Genomic DNA, 24899 nt, shown 5'->3' with positions numbered 1-24899 from the left:
TCATATTTCTCAATTTCGTTGTGGAGAAAATATTTATTTGTCGGCAAGGTGTCAAATGTTATTCTCTTCTGTGCTATTGCTACAAAATACAGGTTTATATATATTATCATTAGCTTTTGTTTCCTCTATCTACTTCATTGCAGAGATCAAGTTTTTGTTAGTGTTTATTTTGGCCCTTCCCAAGTTACCAAAGTTAGGATGAGAAAATTCTGTTCATTGTTATTTTAAATATTCAGAACAATCGCTGCCTGCCAAATTTTCCTGAAGGTGAGCACCTAAGCTCGCTCATTTTTTGGTAGACATTCGTCCGACAGACTCATCCATGTGTTGCAAAGATTATTTTTCTGAGTGTTGTAGTCTGCTGGGAAGAGAATACGAGTGGTGTGACAATATTTATTTTATGTAATCTCCTGCATCATGTTGTCATCGTCTCCAAATTCCAGACTAATCTCTGCAATATGTGGATGTGTGTTCGAATGTGTTGGTGCGGAAAACTCCTGTCTTGTCTGGTAATGTAGTGCTAACCTTGTAAGCTTCTTCAGAGAGCTCTAATGAAGTGCTTATTTTTGAGTAAAAGAATTTCCATTTTGATATCTCCGAAACATTGGTAATGAGAACCACCCATGTCTCCCAAAGGAAAAATAATGGTCTCAGCAGCAACCACCGTTGGAGGGCTTTTTGGACGGTTGCTAATGTTTGATTCTGTGTGAATCACAGCGTTTCTCAGTCTTCCATATCCAGGAGCCACTGGCTACCGACCTCCCCCCTTTTTCTTTTTTTTTAAAAAAAAAGAAGAAGAACAGCGGTTCCCCACGGCAACGGCCGCATGACGCAGACTTAGGGTTCTCACGTTTGGTCCGCACGCTGGTGTGGCAGGCATGACGTTCTTCGAAGCATGTTTTGGTATATCTTTCTGTTTGAGTTAAGGAAAGTGCTTCATTTATTTCACTAAGCATTAGAGTGTTTTCCATTCGAATTGTTGAGTTATTCATTAATTCTCGTGGATAGTGAGTCAATTAGATTTCTTTCTTTGTTCGTGCCAACTTGAACCACTTGCCATCAACACTGGTGTTCCTTCACCTGAGAAACTGCTTTCAGAAATTTGTGACCTTAACGATGCTGACAAAATCTTCATTCGTTGGTATAAGCGGATTAATGATTTCGAGTAATGAGCCTCATGCGAAACAGAATTGAAGTTTGCATCTTCTCGTCAGAGTTTTGCCTTCAGTGATAAGCTCACAGTGTTGTAGTGAGCTGTGTGTTGGATAACGTGAGTTGAATTTTGTTTCTTCATTACTGGATTTTCACGCGACGCGACCATCATGTTTGCACTAAGTGAAGATAGTGCGCGCATAGTGCCTATTAATGAGTATGATAGATCTCCAGTTTATATAACAGTTTTCAAATACGACGAAAATTACGAATTTCTTTAAATCTGGTTGGATAGCTTTGACTTTGACTTCAGCGTTTTTGTACCACGACCTCTTGCTCTCACTTGATGTGGTTGAGAAAACTTCGTACCTCTTTTTACTATGCTGCATGTGTATATTTTGATATTAATGCAGGATTATCCTCACTTTTTTACGTTTTTTTTATGTCATTGCCTTTGAGGTCATCTGTGTTGGTGCTATCTTGTAACTTCATTTAAGCCTGACTACTACTAATGAGGGACTACATAAAATTTATACCATGTGCGTTATCAATCATTGTAATAAATTCACAGTATTAATCAGAATAGCCTCTCAAAGGTTCCCACTTGTCATGTACTCGCACAGCCTCCAAATGTTCCCCCGAAAGCTGTTGATCTCAGATCAGTTCCTCATGAGATTTTATGTATAATGAGTGTCTTTGGAGGTGTATCTCTTCATCTTGCAGGTGGACCGTATTACCGTTGTACAATCTGATAAGGTTGATAAGGATCCTGGACGGTAGACATTGCGTGCATGGTAGCTAAAAGTGAGGCGAAAGTTACATTAATTGTCTGCTTCGTTTCGATACCGCAAGACAAGTTTCTAAGTGCATCATGTACGGCAGCTTGCGTCAATACTTTTACACAGTCGTGGTCAGTTCTCTAGGATTCAGCATCTCTTGTAACACGAGGTCCGATTTCGATGAAAGTATTCTTAATAGGAGTAGCAGCTTTGCATTTGTAGCAGTTTGGCATTTGGCGATTCCTATCAAAGGCAAGTAGCAACCTGGCACTGCGGACGAGGCTGTTGTCATCTAGAAAGGCGGTTGTGTCCACAGCATACTTATCTTGAAGATGTACAGAGAAGGGTAACACTTGGTCATCGAGAATGTCCAAAGAAAAATCCTGGTTGTAGTTCACGGTAATCTGAAAGAGTTGTCCCAATTCACGGTACAAGAAGCAACCCCAAAGCATCACAGAACCACCACCAGCCTGCACAAACCCTTCACACACTGTGGGGTGAATTCGTTAGTAGGCTGTTGGTGCACATCGTTTAAAAAGACGGAAAATCGCGACTCGTCGGATCATGCTATCCGTCTACTTGTACAATTACCAGCTGTCGCACTGAAGATGTGCAGCTTAATGTGCCGGTCTAATGGCCTTATGCGAAAACCTGACACCAAATGTCCACTGTGTACACTTCGCTTCGGAATTTTCGATCAGCAACTGGTTGAGGTGGACTTGCATTCACTGACACCAAAAATTTCTGTCGGGTTTGATGCCGATCGTCATTGACAAGTAGTGACACCTGTCTCCATTTTACAGCCACTGGACTTAGGCTTTGAAAAGGTTGAAAGGCATACGGACATCAATACAGAGGAGACTGTCCTATACTGACGAGCTCTGGTACTGACAAATTTAGATCATAGTAAATAAGTGCAAGAACGGCAAGGACATCAAAGAAGCGTTTTCAGGCCCTGAAAGAGCTTCTGGAAAGATGGCTGTACAGATAAGTGAAGGAAAACTAGGCATGTGCCTGTAAATAAGAAAGATTATCCTAACGAACTCATATTCATAGAAATCGGTTCGCGTAAGTTCGATGTTGTACGTAGTTTCACTTACCTTGGAATAGACGTCAGTTATTAAGAACTATGGCAGCTCTGAAACCCAAAAGCGAATGTTGTCCACTAATAACTGCTACAGATGCCTGAGAAAAAGTCTGAAATCCAAGCAGCGAAAGTTACGGTGTATAGAACTTTAGTAATGATGCTAACATAAAGTTCTGGAACCTAGCCAAAAACAAAATTCTGTGACAAGCAAATCCTCATATTTGAAATAAATGTCATGATGCCAGTTTTTGGGCCAGTGAAATAAAACAGTGTCTTGAGGAGGAGTTTGGGCTGTAAATTACATAACCTGTAGAGGGTGTTTCAAAAGTCGTGTTGCATTTGACAGACTCTGTATTAGTCGAGACAATGAAAACTACAACGAGGGGAACAACTCACCACCACCACACCACCAAAATGGTTAGTCGTTTGCTGTGAAGGCTACCACATGGCTGGTCGTACGCCGGCTCCTGGTTGAGACTCATTCTGGGCGTTGTGTTGGTAAATGGGGTCTGGCGGAATGGCCACTTAGGTCGCCGGATATGACACCGCCGGACTGTTACCTCTGGGGGCACCACAAGTCTGGAGGGTGCAATTTACCTGCAGGAGAATGTCACGAGAGCCTGTGCAGGAACACCAAGAGCAACGTTATGGTCAGCGTCCAGCAGAGCCAATCGCCATGTCCAGATGTGTCGTCTGTAGGATGGCTGTCAATTTGAACACCTTCTGCATTCGAAGAATTTGCAGCCAGTTGACCGGAAACGGCTGTTGGACTGGACTGTCAGGTCATCATTGACCGATGGTGTAACATTTTGTTTGTACAATTGAAGCATATTTTTAGCATGCGTTTGTCTCTTTGTATTTTCGCTATCTCCACTAGTTACCACTTTGTGCAGTAGACTCAATAGCACTACTCAGTAGTACTGAATCACCAATGTAGCCTTTGTTCTGTGGACATGAGTTTTGAATCACCCCGTATAAAAGGCTGGGAGGGTAGAGCTTGTACTGAGAGATAGTGGCAGAATGATTAAGAAGATATGCACTGAAGTGTGAAGGTACCAGCAGGTTAGAAGACTTGAGCTAAGTTGTGACAAAGGTTTTATAGAGGACATATGGGAAACTGGAATCCAGAATTGGGGGAGTTCGCTGATAAACAGGAAAGAATGGAATATTGTTCTACAGAAGGCCAAATTCCACAAAAAGCTGTCGTGCCACTAATGATGACGGGGGTTTGAGTGGTACACTAACCGTAGACACCTCGAACAGTCTGCACTGATGCATCACCAAATCAGCAACTTAATTCACGCTGAGGTGATGGTCACACGTACAGGTTAGCCGAGAGCGCTAATGCTGTGCTTCCTGGAATCGGGTAGGCGCGCCGTCCCCGGATCGAATCCGCCCGGCGTATTAACTACGGGGGCCGGAGTGCCGGCCAGCCTGGATGTGGTTTTTAGGCGGCCTTCCACATCCCACTAGGTTAATACCGGGCTGGTCCCCACGTCCTGCCTCAGTTACACGGCTCGCAGACATCTGAACACATTCACAGTATTCCATGGATTACTCTAGATGCAGACAGTTGGGGTACACTAATTCCATCCTGGGGGGTACGGGATGGCGGAGGGAAGGGCATCCGGCCACCCCTTCAATTAACCTTGCCAAATCCGATTAACCATGCCGACCCTAGGGAACAAGGCACAAGCAAGAGAAAGAAAAAGAAAGAAAGTGGTGGCCACATGCACGCAAGGTAACTCAAGTCTTCTGTTGTGTCACGCCACTGTATTCACCAGTTTTACAGCACTGAATGTATAAAATTTACTGGTACATGCCTACCACTTCATTGCCGTTACTCACGTCAGTGGAGGAGTGTCACATAGCAGCCTGATACCGGTTCCATAACATCTACAGTGCTCCAGATAGCCGTCCCCTCTTTGAAACTGGCAACTACAATTTTTCCTGGTCGCCTTATGTCGTGGTGGAAAGGAGAGGAGAAGAGGGAAATAGAACATGTACTGCTGCGTGTAGTCTTTATAACGTGTAACATTTTTACATTCGATGTGCTAAGATATTTATGGCTGTCTCAAAGACTAGGCTCTATGGCGCCTCTACAAGCGTTGGTGTCTGCCCGACCTGCGTCGCAGCGAGCTGCCGACTTTAGGAACTGTCTTCTTCGCCGTCTGCGTTTTCTTTTTCTTCCTCCCCTCCGGCCGTGAACGCTGGGTCGGCGCCGACAGTCGCATCGACGTCCTGCTGGTCGAATCCGTGTCTACGTCTACGTCTTTACTGGCGCCGATGTCTTCACCGGCAAAGGCAGCCAGTACGACAGGGTAGACTAGCGTGGGGGCGTTTTTGCCGATGAGGAAGTCAGAGTGAGCGAAACCGTCCTCCCGCACACGGTAGAACTTGACATTACGCAGCGTGGCATTGGCTAGGCGCTTCACATCCTGCGGGCAGAGACGAGTATTATTAGAGGCAGTGCCTTATCTTCTGTGATAGATATGGTCGCATCTTGTTACTGCGTCATCAGTATCTTCAGGATTTCCAACAACTAGACAATCGACACTACTGTCTAAATGTTAACCATGATCAAGAAATGAGACTATTATAAGGATGACAAAATTTTGCACCTGGGCTGTTATTACATATTATTAAATATATTTACTGAAGTGTCGGGTACACAGCAGAAAATAAGAGCGCGTAATTATTTGAATTCGATAGGAGTTTTGAAATAGAGTGGTACATCCTTGTAGACGGCGAAAGGTGCCTGTTATTGGTTCCTTTATTTTCTTAGTAGCTCTTTTACCTTCTTTAAGGTCTGTAATATTTACTGTAAAACAACCTCTAAGATATTAAACTTCCACACCTTCAGTACAAACTGCTGGAATGGAATGCAAAGCCCTGAAGGCAAGTGTGGCGGGAAGTATTTAATCTTTGTAGGAGGGAATGACAAGAAATTTGAGACAAAATAAAACACACATGTCACAGTAAGTGGCGCCCAAACAGTCGGGTATACACTGTCCCAACCACGTTGCGCCTTTTGTCGAATTTCTGTGGTTCCTGCAGGCCCTGGAGAACGAGTAAGTGTCTGCTTCATCATGACCCATACGTGTTCAACAGGCGATAGATCTGCTGAAACAGCAGACGTATGTGGACGTGCATTTTACGGCTGAAAAAGCACATCAGCTTTCTTTCGAAGAAATGGCAGTAGCACAGGGTTAACAGCCCTTGCAGTTTAGCGGGCACTGGTTACATTACCCTGCAGAAACACCAGATGTTGTAAGGAGTGTGTCAGAACTCTCCATTGAATTGAAAACAATATAGCCAACTTAACGCTATTCTTTGCATTGTGTAAGCACTCAGATACCGATAGTAACAATCTGAGGGCGAAATACGGGACCGCGATTCCAAGCGTTGTTGTGGGACGAGATCCGTCTGCGAGAGTGCAGGTAGTGGTGTCGTTCGAGAGCTCGAAGACAGAAGGCGTGTCATGCTGTCCTCACGTCGCTGATGGCAGATCTCACCACAATAAAGGCCTGATTTCATTTATATAGCCAGGAGCGATTTAGATGGCTTAACTACGCTTGAAGATGGCATTCAAGGTAAAATTCGCAATCATAGCGCAAAAGCAATTGCAGGGTTAGGCTGGTGATTGTTAGTCCGAGTTTGCAATAATCCCATGTTTTGCTTGTCGGTTAAAGAAGCCTCCTTATCCTCCAAGCAAATAATAACTACTATCCACATCTAATTAATAAATATGCTGTGGTTCAAAAAAAATGGTTCAAATGTCTCTAAGCACTATGGGACTTAACATCTGAGGTCATCAGTCCCCTAGATTTAGAACTACTTAAACATAATTAACCTAAGGACATCACACACATCCATACCCGAGGCAGGATTCGAACCTGCGACCGTGGTTCCGGACTGAAGCGCCTAGAACCGTTCGGCCACAGCGGCCGGCATGCTGTGGTTATTAAATGTTAATGTAACTTTGAAACTGAAATCGCTTGTTAATCTGGCACTCAGCCGTTATTGATAGCTATGTCATTGTCTATTATTCGTTATAGGTTATGATGATTTGAAGTTTTAAAATAAATTTATTCTATGAAATCCCTTCTCACAAGTTATTTAGTACTTAACAGGACCGAAGCAAAACTCTTTTTATTAAATTCATTCTTAGTAACAATAATTCCTTGCCGCTGCTGCTGCATGCTGCTGTGAAATGCCGTAAACCACATGGAAAAAGGCAGTCATCGAAAGAGGTGAGTGCAAAACCTAGGGCCATAACAGAGACACTCACACCACAACGTGTCATGTACTCTTAATCCAGTAAATTTTGTTGCACAAGTCAGATTCTGTCTCACTCGTAAATTCTTATTCAAAAGCGCAGTCAGATAGCTTATCCAAATTTTAGTTTTAAGTTTTTCATGATACGATCAGTTGGGGGCTTAAAGGACATGCAAGACGCACACAGTTTTATGCAGGTTAGATTCCGCTTACTGATAGCTCAGGTTGCTTACCGAGTCTATTTTCACAGACGAACATAGAGGCATATTTGTTGTAGCTACGTTACGTAATTGTTGCACATACGTTACAATGTGACTACGAATTGTAACTGATGGCCTCAAATGCTTGAAACCCGGGGTGGGACTTGAGAGCCGTGGACGACTACAGAGTAGCCCGGTCACCGGTCACCAGGTCTACGCCCCATAAGTATACATCCATCACTCGCGTGCAGACAGAACCCCCTCTCATCACTGGAGACAACAGAGCACCATTCAACTCTCCAGTTGAGTCTTCCATGACACTAGAGCGGCCGTGCTCGGCGGTGTCATGGTGTCAGTGGTGCCCTGGCAAGGGACACAAGTGATCTTCATTCTGTTGCAAACAGATGGTCCCCAGTGCTGCCTGACGATACAGCAGGGGCAACACGCACCCCGGTTTTATACCTGCATGGTCTTAGGTCAGCCAACGCTGCTCGCACAGAGCACTGATCTTGCCGAAAAATATACCTGTTCAAAAAGCAGATAAAAATTGTCTCGACGCCTTCTGGAGACAATATCCACTCCTTCCAAATTAACGATGTAAGTGTAGACCAGATATTGCTTGAATTCAAAGATATAGTATCGGCAGTAATTGAGAGATTTATACCAAATAAATTAACAAACGACGGAGCTGATACTCCTTGGTACACAAAACGGGTCAGAATACCGTTGCAGAAACAACAAACAAAAATGCCAAATTTAAACAGACGCAAAATCCCCAAGATTGGCAATCTTTTACAGAAGCTCCAAATTTACAGCGGACTTCGATGTCAGATGCTTATAATAGTTTCCACAACGAAACTTTGTCTCGAAACCTGACAGAAAATCCAAACGGATTCTGGGCGTATGTAAAGTATGCTGGCGGCAAGAACACAATCAATGCCTTCTCTGCGCGACAGCAATGGAGATACTGTGGTGTCACCGCCAGACACCACACGTGCTAGGTGGTAGCCTTTAAATCGGCCGCGGTCCGTTAGTATACGTCGGACCCGCGTGTCACCACTATCAGTGATTGCAGACCGAGCGCCGCCACACGGCAGGTCTAGAGAGACTCCCTAGCACTCGCCCCAGTTGTACAGCCGACTTTGCTAGCGATGGTTCACTGACAAAATACGCTCTCATTTGCCGAGACGATAGTTAGCATAGCCTTCAGCTACGTCATTTGCTACGACCTAGCAAGGCGCCATTATCAGTTGCTATTGATCTTGTTAATCATGTACCGTCAGACCGACGTTCACCATTAATGGATTAAAGTTAAGTATTCCACCAGCTACGTCCGTTTTTCTACATTCTAATTTTCCTGTCCTGTTCCAGTCCTCACGCCAGCCTGCGTGAGCTAAAACGCGTGCCTTTCGGCTTCCTCTAATATTCCTGGGTTGGCTCTCCTGCCAATCCACAACAGATACTATCGAAGACAGTGCTGCCAAAGCAGAGTTACTAACCACAGCATTCCGAAATACCTTCACGAAAGAAGACGAAGTAAATATTCCAGAATTCGAATAAAGGACAACTGCCAACATGACTAACGTACAAGTAAATATCCTCGGAGTTGTGAACCAACATACATCACTTAATAAAAGCAAGTCTTCTGGTCCAGACTGCATACCAGTTATGTTCCTTTCAGAGTATGCTGATGCAATAGCTCCGTACTTGACAATCATATACAACCGTACGCTCGACGAAAGATCCGTACCCAAGACTGGAAAGTTTCACAGGTCACACCAATGCTCAAGAAAGGTAGTAGGAGTAATCCACTAAATTACATGGCCATATCGTTAATGTCGATATGCAGCAGGATTTTGGAACATATATTGTGTTGGAACATTATGAATTACCTCGACGAAAACGGTCTATTGACACACAGTCAACATGGATTCAGATAACATCGCTTGCTGAGTGCTATTGGCCAGGGATTTCGCATTGATTTCGTATTTCTGGATTTCCGGAAGGCTTTCGACACTGTACCACACAAGCGGCTTGCAGTGAAATTGCATGCTTATGGAATATCTTCTCAGTTATGTGACTGGATTCTTAATTTCCTGTTAGGGAGGTCTCAGTTCGTAATGACTGACAGAAAGTCATGGAGTAACACAGAAGTGATTTCTGGCGTTGCCCAAGGTACTGTTATATGCCCTTTGCAGTTCCTTATCTATATTAACGATTTGGGAGACAATCTGAGCAGCTCTCTTAGGGAATTTACAGATGTCGCTGTCATCAGAAGCTCAAAACAAATTGCAAAACGATTTAGAAAAGATATCTGCATGGTGCGAAAATTGGAAATTGACCCTAAATAATGAAAAGTGTGAGGTCATCAACATGAGTTCTAAAAGGAACCCGTTCAACTTCGGTTACACGATAAATCAGTCAAATCTAAAGGCAGTAAATTCAACTAAATACCTAAGAGCCACAATTACGAGCAATAAGTTTCCTTTGATTTACGTCTAGGCCACAAACATTTTGTTAACAGGTTACCGGCTTCGGTCTATAACGACCATCATCAGATCTGCTTTATAAAAACACTTAAATGTGATTTGCAGAGTACCCATGTAGATGTAGATATAGACGTTCGTCTGTACTACGCAGACATCCAGAATCTGTTTTTATAAAACAGATCTGATGATGGTCATTACGGACCGAAACTGGTAATCTGTTAACAAAAGGTTTGTGACCATAGACGTAAAGGAAATTTATTGTATATACGGGTCACTGTTTTATTCGCGACAATGTCGCAGCTTGTGGAATTACGAACAACTTAAATTGGAGGGAATACATAGAAAATGTTGTGGGGAAGGTTAGCCAAAGACTACGTTTTATAGGCAGAACTCTTGGAAAATATAGCAGACCTACTAAAGAGACTGCTTGTCCATCCTCTTTTAGAATACTGCTGCGCGTTATGGGATTCTTACCAGATAAGATTGACGGAGTACGTCGAAAAAGTGCAAAGAAAGACAGTACGTTTTGTGTTATCGCGAAATAGGGGAGAGAGTGTCAGTGAAATGATACAGAATTTGGGGTGGACATCATTAAAACAAAGGCGGAATCTTCACACGAAATGACAGTCACCAGCGGTCTCCTCCGAATGCGAGCATATTTTGTTGGCACCGATCTACATAGAGAGAAACGGGCAGAGCTCGTACGGAAAGATATACGTGTTCGTTCTTTCCGCGCGGTATTGGAACAATAGAGAATTATGAAGGTGGTTGGATGAACCCTCTGCCAGGCACTTAAATGTGATTTGAAGAGTACCCATGTAGATGTAGATGTAGATGTAGATGTAAACGTTCGTCTGTACTACGCAGACGTCCAGAATCTGGTCTACAGGTGTGGGAATGTTCCACATAGGACAGTTGATAGCAGCGATATACCACCGTTATGTTGCGCTCAATATGTTCAACAGTCTGTCGATACATTCATCCAGCTTTCCCCAAGCCCACAACGCGAACCTGTTCAAATGGTTGAAGCTGTTGAACAGGGCTATGTACACGTGAGTGGGGCGTGATAAACAATGATCACATCTCAACTCAGCACACTGCCTGCAGATTCAAAACATAGGGCGGACAGACAGATCTCTCGTGCGTCATCTGTTCGCCGATGACCATGACAAATGAAACACTAACAGGACAACCCCTCGCAAACTCTTTACTTAAAGACTACATCGAAATGTTTGTCTTTGGTGAGCTATAGGTCCGGAGGCAATTACGTGCCTTGGCGGTAGATACTGGCCTGTGCTTGTTTTTTCGAAAAGATCCCATCCATTATTGCCTTTCTTCTTGTTACTAGTGTAGCAGAGCATTGGAGAGAATGATCTTTCAGTGCCTTGAAGCGTTAAGACGTGTCTGGTTTTGAAGCTATATTTGAAGCAGCAAACTGTCCTGATTAAATTACTGTGCTTGATGAAGACTGTTTTGAGTGGATTTTAAGACGTGCAAACTTGCCGTTAAGGTACTGCCAAATTATTTACTGTTCTCAGATCAGTGTTACCGTCTAAGACGACTCAATTCTTGTTAAGTATCCTTCGCGCGATGTTATATGTTTCTGTATCCACACGCAATAGGGGAAGGTTATGTGTGGTTGCGAAGTATCGAGAATTTAGTTACTACTAAACTCATTTAATTCTGTCTTGTATTAAATTCTTCCGTATTAATTTTCATCAGAGGTACATGATCGTCTTGGTGGATGGTATCGGGTTATATTTCCTACAACGTAAGCTTGTTCCGTCAGACTGAAAGCAGGATTGTAATTCCAAACCTGCAGTTTGTATCTATTCTTTTCAGCGACAACAGCTTGATGCTTAACAAAACTTGTCGTACAGTCATTTCCAGACAGATAATTTCTTTCATTATTTTGTGCTTCAGTATTTTGACAGTGGATTTCCCCATATGTGTCCCGTTTATACGGGAATGCTACCCCATTCGTCTCTGCGTACATAGTTTCTTTACCGCTTCATACGCCCACGAACCAGGTGGGACTGAATCTCGCGGTGAGCAATGGTCGTAATAATTTGTATCATCAGCGTAATTTGGCGTGGAGCCTTGCATCCGATGCAGTAACGGTATGAACGGCGAAAATCATTGTATTGCGTAACGGTGTGTCTGGCATATGGGAACGAATCCGTGGGTTTCCTGTGGAGCACAGTAGCAAATCTTGCACATGCCACGTTTTTTATGTCCTCACACACAGGAAGAACAGTATGAGGTCCTATTCTATATGTGTTAATTATGTTCGGATGCTTCTCGCGACGATAGATGTGAAAATGGCAGTTATTTTTTTATTTTTATTTTTTTTTACAGTGCCACAGTTTCTTCTAGCCTCCATGTTTCTGGCCCATTGTAAAGAAAAACTGAATTGAGAGTGTTACAATTATATTCTTACGAATTAAATTACTCGTCTAATGTGGGCTCTTGGTATGCTTCTTCCCATTATGTATCCTGTAAATTGTAATGACCGATTCATGAAAGGTTGTCAGAGAAAAAGAAACAATAATTTAAGTATGAGTATTAGCTGTAAGCCTTGAGACTTACGTAGAGGTACACACTACAACCGCTTTCATCAGTCCATTGCGAGCTCATAAGAACTGAAGAAACCAGACACGTCTTAACGCTTCAAGGCACTGTAAGATCACTCTCTCCAATGCTCTACTACACTAGTTAATCTTACCGATTAACAACTGGAGGTAAAAAGCGACGCATTCACGTCCCATCTGTAAGCAGTCCCAAACGTCATATATAGGGTGTAGTGTATGCATCAAAATAACAGTAAAATGTTAAATAAAGTTTTGTCTCAAACTGTTTTATTTCAGAGTTATGCAGTACATTAGGGATCACAAGTGCAACACAAATAACACAAAATTAATTCTTCTCAGAAAGCAAGGACACGTAGGGACCCGAAATCCAACATAACTATACTACTGGCCATTAAAATTGCTACACCAAGAAGAAATGCAGATGATAAACGGGTATTCATTGGACAAATATATTATACTAGAACTGACATGTGATTACATTTTCATGCAATTTCGGTGCATAGATCCTGAGAAATCAGTACCCAGAACAACCACCTCTGGCCGTAATAACGGCCTTGATACGCCTGGGCATTGAGTCAAACAGAGCTTGGATGTGCAGATACAGCTGCCCATGCAGCTTCAATACCATGCCACAGTTCATCAGGTGTAATGACTGGCGTATTATGACGAGCCAGCTGCTCGTCCACCATTGACCAGACGTTTTCAGTTGGTGAGAGATCTGGAAAATGTGCTGGCCAGGGCAGCAGTCGAACATTTTCTGTATCCAGAAATGCCCGTACAGGAACTGCAACATGCGGTCGTGCATTATCCTGCTGAAATATAAGGTTTCGCAGGGATCGAATGAAGGGTAGAAAAATGGTTCAAATGGCTCTGAGCACTATGCGACTTAACTTCTGAGGTCATCAGTCGCCTAGAACTTAGAACTAATTAAACCTAACTAACCTAAGGACATCACACACGTCCATGCCCGAGGCAGGATTCGAACCTGCGACCGTTGCGGTCGCTCGGTTCCAGACTGTAGCGCCCAGAACCGCACGGCCACTCGGGCCGGCGAAGGAAGGGTAGAGCCACGGGTCATAACACATCTGAAATGTAACTTCCACTGTTCAAAGTGTCGTCAATGCGAACAAGAGGAGACCGAGACATGTAACAAATGGCACCCCACACCATCACGCCGGGTGATACGCCAGTACGGCGATGACGAATACACGCTTCCAATGTGCGTTCACCGTGATGTCGCCAAACACCTGGATTCATTCGTAAAAATGACGTTTTGCCATTCGTGCACCCATGTTCGTCGCTGAGTACACCATCGCCGGCGCTCCTGTCTGTAACCACAGCCATGGTCTCCGAGCTGATAGTCCATGCTGCTGCAAACGTCGTCGAACTGTTCGTGCACATGGTTGTTGTTTTATCCCCATCTGCTGTCTCAGGGATCGAGACGTGGCTGCACGATCCGTTACAGCCATGCGGATAAGATGCCTGTCATCTCGACTGCTAGTGATACGAGGCCGTTGGGATGCAGCACGGCTTTCCGTATTACCCTCCTGAACCACCGATTACGTATTCTGCTAACAGTCATTGGATCTCGACCAACGCGAGCAGCAATGTCGCGATACCATAAACCACAATCGCGATAGGCTACAATCCGACCTTTATCAAAGTCGGAAACGTGATGGTACGCATTTCTCCTCCTTACACGAGGCACCACAACAACGTTACACCAGGCAACGCCGGTCAACTGCTGTTTGCGTATGAGAAATCGGTTGGAAACTTTCCTCATGTCAGCACGTTGTAGGTGTCGCCACCGGCGCCAACCTTGTGTGAATGCTCTGAAAAGCTAATCTTTTGCATATCACAGCATCTTCTTCCTGTCCGTTAAATTTCGCGTCTGTAGCACTTCATTTTTGTGGTGTAGCAATTTTAATGGCCAGTAGTGTACATATTGTACATGTACCCAATAACATGTTCAAAATGATGTCCATATAGCCGAAAACAGTGACGTGCTCGCTGTCTTACAACTCTCTGAATGTTGCAGGCTCCTTTCATCTCATTCTGCACAGTTGCACTGCCGTTTTAAGTTCGCTAGTGTAGTTTTGCTACATTCTCAATAGCAGCACTACACACGGGCTCCTTGAGATGGCCCCGAAACTGAAAGTGCAGGGGATTAAGATGTGGAGATCTCGCAGACCAAGCAATTGGTCCGATCCACCTACCGGGATTAGCAACACTGAGATACTATCTAGTCTCCCCACTGATACGCGCAGGGCTACCATCGAGAATAAGCCATAAGTTTGTTCGTGTAGCAAGTGCGACATCACGAAGGAGGTCTCCCAATCCAAGTTCCAAAATCTCTCGATACACTCTGCCAATCAGGCAACGTGGAACGCATTGTTCTTACTGGTCGTCCACTGCACCACATAAAATTTTCACTGAAAAACGATGTTGATATCTCGTAGTGTAATTGCACTAGTACTCTCATATGCTCACATATGCATCTTCTGAGCGTTCACGATACCTGTACGTCTAGTGGCTGGCGTTGCTACCTTTGGATCACGGAGTCCCCGGTTCGATTCCCGGCCGGCTTGGGGATTTTCTTTGCCCGGGGGCTCTGTGTTTGTATTGTCCTCATCATTTCATCATCATCATCATCATCATTCGTGACAGTGGCTAGATTGCACTGTGTAAAAAATCGGACTGTGAAAAAATTGGGACTTTTACGGGCGCTGATGACCGCGGATTCGAGCGCCCCACAAACCAAACACCGTCATCACGATACCTGCACAGGTAAAGAGGCTCTCATGCGCATATGGTATCCAGCGACCGAGCCGTGGATCAGCAGCATGGTGCTCGAGCAACCATTGACAGAATTTCTGAAGTCTAGGGTAGACTACAGGTGTCAGCTCCTGTACCTTATGCAGGTCAAATGGGTCTATTGCTGTCTCCGAAGGAGGCGCCATACAGTAGATTGAGGGATCCCTACTTATACGGCGCGTACTTACAATCGGATATTCATCTCGATGTCTTACCGCTCTCTGAATCTTGCAAACTCTGTTCATCTCATTTTGCACAGCTCCACATCCATTTTAAGTTCACTGCTGAAGCTGTGCTACTTTCTCAATAGCAGTACTAGATACGAGCTCTTTCTCACCACCCACTTCATCCAGCCGAGACCGACCTAAAAGTGGCACACCCCGAATGGCACATTCCTTTACACGCCTGTCCACAAGTGTGAAAGTCTGATAGTTTGGTAGTCTTCTGTTCGGAAAAATTTCCGTATGCCGTCGTCTTGCTGCTCGTGCATTGCCTTTTTCTGCACCGTGAAGGGGTGCGCATTCGCGTATTCACCGTGTGAGTACGTCATCGTACCGTACACAACGACAGAATGAACGTACGTAGTACATCTGAAGCCGCTGCACTACAACAGCGTCGTAGAGTACAACGGACCCCACCAAACTCAAGTAAACAAAAGGGCTTCTTGCCAGAATCGACTGAGCAGTGTAGAGATGTGTCAAAAGCAAAAAAAAGTCGATATGCAGGCAAACTCGACGTGCCAAAAGCATGTACTTGACCATCCTGTAATACCTACCAAAAATGACATTATGCATCATAATTCGAAAATAAAGGAAATTCAGAAAAACATTGTTTAACATTTGGCTGTTGTTTTGATGCACAAATTATACCCACAAAGTGTGTGAAGTTACTTTAGAGCCACCCTGTATAAGATCCTCAAACGCCAAGCAAGGCAGAGCTCTAGTTAGAGAGTTCCAGCGACAGCAGCCTCGGATGAACAAGCCTACAGTTGATACTATGTGAGTGAGCGTTAAACTCTATCAGTCTTGTACAGTAAGATCGACTTGCAGATGATTACCTATACGTATCTCTGGACTATTCGTTTCCGTCGTACATTTGTCTACATGTACCTACATTGAGGTGACAAAAGTCGTGTGGTATCTCGTAACTGGACCGTGCTGACTCTACACCCGTCCATAATTGCGAAAGTGTTGCCGGTGCTGGATTTTGTGGACGAACTGACCTCTCGATTGTCCGATAAATGTTCGATGGGATTGATGCCAGGCGTTTTGGGTGGCCGAATGATTCGCTCGAATTGTCGAGAATGTTCTTCAAACCAACTGCGAACAGTTGTGACCCAGTGACAGGGCGCATTGTCATCCATAAAAGATCCATCGTTGTTTGGGAACATCAAGTTCATGAATGGCTGCAGATGTTACGCAAGTAGCCGAACGTAACCATTTGCAATCAATGATTGGTTTAGTTGGACCAGAGGACCCACTCCATTCCATATAAATACAGCCCACACCACTATGGTGAAACCACCAGCTTGCACAGTGCCTTGTTGACAACTTGGGTCCATGGCTTCTTGGGGTCTGCGCCCACACTTGTAGCCTACCATCAGCTCCTACCTACCGCAAAGCTTTATGCTAAAAAGCTTGGTGCAGTGGTATTTACAGATTTTCTGGTTCTTTAATGAGCACATGAGCAAGGAGATGATGCTTTCGTTGTTCTGCTTTGCTTAATACATGAACCACAAACAAAAATTGAAAAACTACATACTGACATCAACAAGATACATAAAAATATAAAATTCACAGTTGAAAGAGTACAGAACAACCAAATTAACTTTCTAGATATAACAATAAAAAAAACAGTAAGCATATGTTTGAAATTTACCGTAAACCCACAGCAACAGACATTATCATTTCCCAATCCTCGAATCACCCACATGCACAAAAGCAAGCAGCACTTCGACACATGCTTCAACACAGTACCACTCACCAAAGAAAGCTACCAAAAAGAACTGGACAAAATAATATAGATAGCACAAAATAATGGTTACAATAATAACACAGTCACAAAGCTAAACAACAAGATTAAAAGTAAAATAAAAGCAGAAAGCTCCAAACCACAGACAACAACACAACAGAACCAAACACAAACACGCAGTCCCATAACAGGATAATCAGCAAAAGATGAAAGAAAACACAAGATGGTACACAATGATACACTCCTGGAAATGGAAAAAAGAACACATTGACACCGGTGTGTCAGACCCACCATACTTGCTCCGGACACTGCGAGAGGGCTGTACAAGCAATGATCATACGCACGGCACAGCGGACACACCAGGAAACGCGGTGTTGGCCGTCGAATGGCGCTAGCTGCGCAGCGTTTGTGCACCGCCGCCGTCAGTGTCAGCCAGTTTGCCGTGGCATACGGAGCTCCATCGCAGTCTTTAACACTGGTAGCATGCCGCGACAGCGTGGACGTGAACCGTATGTGCAGTTGACGGACTTTGAGCGAGGGCGTATAGTGGGCATGCGGGAGGCCGGGTGGACGTACCGCCGAATTGCTCAACACGTGGGGCGTGAGGTCTCCACAGTACATCGATGTTGTCGCCAGTGGTCGGCGGAAGGTGCACGTGCCCGTCGACCTGGAACCGGACCGCAGTGACGCACGGATGCACGCCAAGACCGTAGGATCCTACGCAGTGCCGTAGGCGACCGCAACGCCACTTCCCAGCAAATTAGGGACACTGTTGCTCCTGGGGTATCGGCGAGGACCATTCGCAACCGTCTCCATGAAGCTGGGCTACGGTCCCGCACACCGTTAGGCCGTCTTCCGCTCACGCCCCAACATCGTGCAGCCCGCCTTCAGTGGTGTCGCGACAGGCGTGAATGGAAGGACGAATGGAGACGTGTCGTCTTCAGTGATGAGAGTCGCTTCTGCCTTGGTGCCAATGATGGTCGTATGCGTGTTTGGCGCCGTGCAGGTGAGCGCCACAATCAGGACTGCATACGACCGAGGCACACAGGGCCAACACCCGGCATCATGGTGTGGGGAGCGATCTCCTACACTGGCCGTACACCACTGGTGATCGTCGAGGGGACACTGAATAGTGCACGGTACATCCAAACCGTCATCGAACCCATCGTTCTACCATTTCTAGACCGGCAAGGGAACTTGCTGTTCCAACAGGACAATGCACGTCCGCATGTATCCCGTGCCACCCAACGTGCTCTAGAAGGTGTAAGTCAACTACCCTGGCCAGCAAGATCGGATCTGTCCCCCATTGAGCATGTTTGGGACTGGATGAAGCGTCGTCTCACGCGGTCTGCACGTCTAGCACGAACGCTGGTCCAACTGAGGCGCCAGGTGGAAATGGCATGGCAAGCCGTTCCACAGGACTACATCCAGCATCTCTACGATCGTCTCCATGGGAGAATAGCAGCCTGCATTGCTGCGAAAGGTGGATATACACTGTACTAGTGCCGACATTGTGCATGCTCTGTTGCCTGTGTCTATGTGCCTGTGGTTCTGTCAGTGTGATCATGTGATGTATCTGACCCCAGGAATGTGTCAATAAAGTTTCCCCTTCCTGGGACAATGAATTCACGGTGTTCTTATTTCAATTTCCAGGAGTGTATACAAACACAAACTCACCCATAAAATCAACATTTTCAAAAGACAGGGAATAAACATAGCATACACAACAGTCAATTCTATACAAAAATGCACCCCAAAACTGACAAAAAAAAACAGAGACATATACCAGAAAGCAGGTATATATCAGCTGCAGTGTAGCACTTGTGAAGGCACATACATATGGCAAACAGGGAGAACATTTGATGTCAGAAACAATGAACACATGAGAGCCTGGAAATATGGAACAAACCACTGCACATTTGCAGACCATCTAAGAGAAAATGACCACAAACCAACCAGTAGAGAAGATGACATGAAAATAATTAGAATCAACAATAAAAAACACCTTCTGACAATGCAAGAATATTACCACATACATAAAACCAAAGCAGAAGGGAAAATCCTGTTGAATGACCAAGTACACATGCCAAGCAATTCATTATTTACACTAATAGATAACATAATAGAATAACGTTCGCAAAAAGCATTTATATAATAATACTGTCCAATGTAATAATAATAGAACCCAGCATCTTTACACTCACTCATCCACGAACCCCTCCACAGACTATTGAAACGAAGAGTCAAAAATAGGTGTCCAGCTGTCATCAAACTTTTCAGGCCGGCCGCGGTGGTCTCGCGGTTCTAGGCGCGCAGTCCGGAACCGTGCGACTGCTACGGTCGCAGGTTCGAATCCTGCCTCGGGCATGGATGTGTGTGATGTCCTTAGGTTAGTTAGGTTTAAGTAGTTCTAAGTTCTAGGGGACTTATGACCACAGCAGTTGAGTCCCATAGTGCTCAGAGCCAAACTTTTCAGCCACTCGCTAACAGCGGGAAGTCGGCTCTATCCCCCCTCTCTCTCTCACTCATATACACACACACACACACACGGTATAAACATCATAAATAGAAGTTAGTATCGAACATATACTTATTTAGGTTGGCATCAAATAGGTAAACATACCAAAGAAGATGAAACACGTAATGGAGTCGCAATATTTACGCTGTGAAAAGCAGTGTACGACGAAATAGTTATATCGAGTGACAAAAGAACAATAGTCCACTACAAAAAAAAGTCAGAAACATGGTGAACAGTGTATGGAAGGCGAGAACACAAAGATATGGCAGTGATAAAAGTGGTAGTCCGACCTCCAGACCAGATGTGAAGAAACGCAGATCAGCAAATCGTAAGTAATTACTTTTTTTTACAAAAAATCGAGAAGTGAACTGTTTGATAATCTATAACTAACAGAACTGTATCGTTATAGATCCCACTGATGATGCCTTAGGAGAGGGAGAAACGTGTATGGGATAAATAAAGTGACTAGCAGCAGGAAAAGGCAGTTTTATTTACAAAACAAAAAAAAAACTAGGATAAGGACTTACCTTCTCCCCGACGAGCCAGTCACCGTTGCCATACATGGCGATGACGGGGGAAGATATATTTCTGAGGTTGTAATCTGGCGGAGAAGTACTGCCGTACTTGTTTATGTTTCGTAGCAATCCAAAGTCGTATTGACGGAAGTACCCTGTAACAAATAAAGTTTCGAATAGCCTAATACAGATACGAGCGCGTGCGCGCGCGCACACACACACACACACACTCACACACACACACACACATACACACACACACACACACACACACACACACACACACACAGAGTGAGAAAGTGACAGGGAGATAGGACTTGTCCGAGAAAAACTTTTTGCGCCATTCAACACCTGGGATCACTATAACATCATCACTTGCTCACAATATGGTACATAAAGTCAACCTGAAACCTTTTCAAAGTAACCACAGGGCATCGACTGACCATGCCGTTTATCGAGGTCAGACATGCCGCTGACTGTGGCAGACTTTGCGATATAGAGAGGTACTCTGAAATGCTCTATGTTTCTGATGAAAAATGGCTTAAAGCATCGGAGAGCTGGAAATGGATGAACAAAGGAGTTCTCATAATTCTGATCAATTAATGAATAGTTAATTCCTGTTAGCTCTTAGTGTTTATTATTCTTTCGTACTATAAGGTTATTTCGGCGTTATTGTCATTTTCTAGTACAACTTGCAATAATTACACATGGAATAGATGTCGTACTTAGATTAAAGTATATATGAAGGGCTTATTTCAATAGTGGTACAAGTCCATTACCTCCACTTTTCTGCCTATAAAGCTTCTGAAGTTAATGATCCAAACAAACAGAAAGAAAGGTTGATCTCTAGCAAAAAGCCATATGCTTGAATATTTCTGGTATCTCAACTGCAGATTTTTCAGCGCTCATTTAACTTTAGTACTCTGTATCTCAAATGAACAAAAATGGACTTGTGCTACTATTGAAATAAGCCCTTCATATAGTGTACGTTCAAAGATATTCTTGCGTTAAGTTTTTCGTACACCTGACAGCAAAAAAAGTGGGCCACTGCTGAACACAAGCAACATAACGTAGCTGTGTCACAGGTCCTCTGAACGTCAAAACCCGGTGCGGTACAGATGTTTGACTATACACAATGGTTACCACAAGAGAACACTGCTCATTATGGCAGTCAGTCCAGATGTAAACCAATACCGTCAGACAATAAATATTAGAAAAGACGTTACTGGAGATGAGACACTCCTTAAACTTGTGAGTTAAAGTTCAGTGCAATAACTGATACTTCAGAAGTCTTTACCCAGCCATAAAATGATATGAGAGTTCTCTTTCATGATCTGAATTTGAACCCATTGTTAGCCAAACAAAGCTGGCGTTGTTGATCGAGACTCGGCTGGGCACAAAGAGACGTAAAATATGGTTTTCACGAGTATCAGTTTACAAAGCCGAATGTGCGAACCTGGAAATAAATGACGATACGTTTAGCACTGTACTGGGAACCCCATGAAGCTTATATTGCCCCTGAGAAGTAACTACGAAAGGTATATAATGCAGTGCAACGCACAAGGGCCAAACGCCATGAAGCAAAGTTGTGGTGATGGACGGCGAGTAGAACCCAGTACCTATACAAATTGTTAACTAAACACAATCAGATGACAGATGTTAAATATGTTCACCAACAACGTGATATTTGAACCTAAAACGACGAAACAAATTATTTTTGCCTGGCATGTATTCCAAACCGACACCTTTCACTATTCTCTTACAACTATGAATAGACATGAAGCAACTGAGGTCCAGTGTGGGCTGTAATTATCGTACGGCAGCGAAACTTAGTACACATGCTAAATTGTACGTCAATGCGGAACAGATTTACACTGGAAATAAATTACTTTCAGTTTTGGTCGGGAGTGCTAATCTGGCGCTGAACCCTCTGTATAACGGTATGACATCCACACTGTCATTTGACAAGCCATTAAGTGACTGAACAGTAGGGCTGTCGGGAAGAGAGACCGTTCGCCGTTAGAGTAACTGTTTCATCTGAACGGCAGCAATTATACTGCTGCATTGCGACTGTACCGCGAACGAAAACGTCTGAGGGAAGCCCGATGTCATTAAATGATTTAAAGAAGTCGATAATGAAATTCTAAAACACAAGTTAGCTTGGTGTGGAACATGGAAAAGGAAGGCGTCCCATCCCAGAGGAAGTTATTGACGAGTTTGCTGTTGCTATTGCTGACCATGCAGCACGTGCCCCGGGCAGTGCTAGCGCTCTTGCAGTGCCACAAGATTGTCCATCCCGTGGTCAACATGTAATGTAATGCTATTGTAAATATAATACTGCCATTAATCTGTATATTTTAAATTTTTTTGTTCCGTAATAATTTTGAAAAATTTAGAAAATACTATAACGAGAGTAACCCTTTGTTTAGTTTATATATTTAAAATAACCTCTTTGATGTAGGTGGAATAAATGTATTAAAACATATTTTGTAAATAATTATGTAATATTTCAAGTACAACTGTAATTAATGATGTCAGTTTTGTATGTATATGCTGTCATGCAATTGTAGATGGTTCATACTTAGGGTTTTTGTAAGCAGAAGTGTAAATTGGAAAGGTGTAGGGATCATAGGTAGAACGGAATTCCGTTCTGTGGTGGAATGGAAAATGTGGTGTGGCGCGCGAATGCGATTTGGCGCGCAAGTGGCTCACACAGTCGGTAGCCGCCCTGCAAGTGCTGAACACGCATTACGTTGGTCAAGCACTGGAGGCCCCGAAATTACCTGCAAGACTAGGTCTTTGGCCTCGGACGTGTTCTACATGGTTGGCGCAGTATGGTAATAAATTAATAGCTCAGAAATTTGTAATTTTATCGTCGCCACCAAGAGGAAGACAGAGCAATGTACATCAAGAGCCGTACCTGCGCTATGTTACTACGGAGCACCGCCTCACGCCACCTTCGACATCAGTAACAGGCAAAGTACTTTATTTAGAAGTGTATCGCAGTGTGAACCATCCATCTTCAATCAGCGGAATATAAGTGTTAAATGTACCTTTGTGTTTAACCGTGATTTTCCTATGTCATTTACCTCAGTAGGGTCCTTACCTAAACGAATTTATTCCGAGTATCCTGATGTTTATTGAAGCTTGAATAATAGTAAATTACTGGCAAGAGTACTGTTTTTGTAGTAAATTCTGAAAATCATTATTGAATACTAAAGTTTGCACGTATCAGTTTAAGGGCCACAGCATTGCGTGACCATGAGGATAAGTTTTCAATAGTATTTCTGAAAGTAAAGTAACATAATTGTTTAACTGCAACAATCTTAACAGTAGTTGTTCGTGTTACTTCTCCATGTCAAAGAAAGCCAGACAAATACTGGTGTTAGTAAAACGTTAACAAATAACAGTCCTAAAGAAATGGCTCTGAGCACTATGGGACTCAACTGCTGTGGTCATAAGTCCCCTAGAACTTAGAACTACTTAAACCTAACTAACCTAAAGACATCACACACATCCATGCCCGAGGCAGGATTCGAACCTGCGACCGCAGCGGTCGTGCGGTTCCAGACTGTAGCGCCTTTAACCGCTCGGCCACTCCGGCCGGCTCCTAAAGAAATGACATTTAGTTGTGTTAAATAATAATTTTGGTCATATGAATGACAGCTATAAGTTTAATATTTTTTTGCATCCTTGTTGAAACATACGTGTGTGTTCTTTAAATAATTACTGAAGTATAGTGATAAATTCCGTAAGTAACAGAAAGTGGGATTAATAGTACTAACTGCCAAGTGACCATAGTAAATGAAAGTAGTTATTTATTCAGTGTCGAAAATTGACTTCATCTTTTTGTGTAGACACTGTGCCCGATTTGAGCTGGCGGCCGTTTTATTAAGCGAAACAGTTTATTGTTATACCAGGCTTTGTCTGATAAAAGGTTTCCAAAAGTAATTATTTTCACTGCTTTTCCCACAAACTGTATGATTCGGAGAAAAATAGTTCGATACTTTACCATTGGGTTGAACACGGTTAAAATGTCCCTCCGAGAGTCGATGGTTAGAAGTGTTAATGCTGCGTGATTTTGTGGTAGTGTTCCTGCTGCTACTTACGGCACAATTCTGACATTCCGAATCGCGGATGTTCCGTCTTTACAGTGGTAGAACTTAAACGTTCTGGTACTTTAATGACGAGAACGCGAAAGTAACGTTGCAGTGCTGTTACAAGACCCAGACGGTGCAGCACCTTATAATCCGCAGCAACGTTCTGATTTTGCTCTCCAAATTCCGGCACAGATCGAAGTTGATGACATGTGACCGGCAATATTCCATGTAGTGACAAGCCACATTTTCCACCACAGGGTGTACTTAATACACAGAACTGTCGAATCTGGGATACTGTTAAACCACTTGCTGCGCGAAGAGTTATTGCGCTCGTCGCACGTGGCTGCATGGTGTGGATTCATGAGTACCGTTATTCTCGGTCCGTTCCCCTTGGCAGAAAATGTA

At 43.8% G+C, this 24899-nt stretch overlaps 1 protein-coding gene across 1 annotated transcript in view; it reads right to left on the bottom strand.

Moving 5' to 3' along the window:
- Positions 1-5068: 5068 nt before the first annotated feature.
- Positions 5069-24899, bottom strand: part of LOC124805250 (lipase 3-like) — a 146806-nt gene continuing 126975 nt past the window's right edge. The window contains exons 7-8 of the mRNA XM_047265762.1: positions 20407-20549; positions 5069-5456 (exon numbers count right to left, since the gene is read on the bottom strand). Of these exons, the coding sequence (XP_047121718.1) occupies positions 5118-5456; positions 20407-20549 (482 nt within the window). The 3' untranslated portion in view covers positions 5069-5117. The remainder of the gene's footprint in view (positions 5457-20406; positions 20550-24899) is intronic.

The sequence above is a fragment of the Schistocerca piceifrons genome, chromosome 7, assembly GCF_021461385.2.
Source record: "Schistocerca piceifrons isolate TAMUIC-IGC-003096 chromosome 7, iqSchPice1.1, whole genome shotgun sequence".
Classification (NCBI taxonomy): Eukaryota; Metazoa; Arthropoda; class Insecta; order Orthoptera; family Acrididae; genus Schistocerca; species Schistocerca piceifrons.
This window is presented reverse-complemented; position numbering and strand designations above follow the sequence as displayed.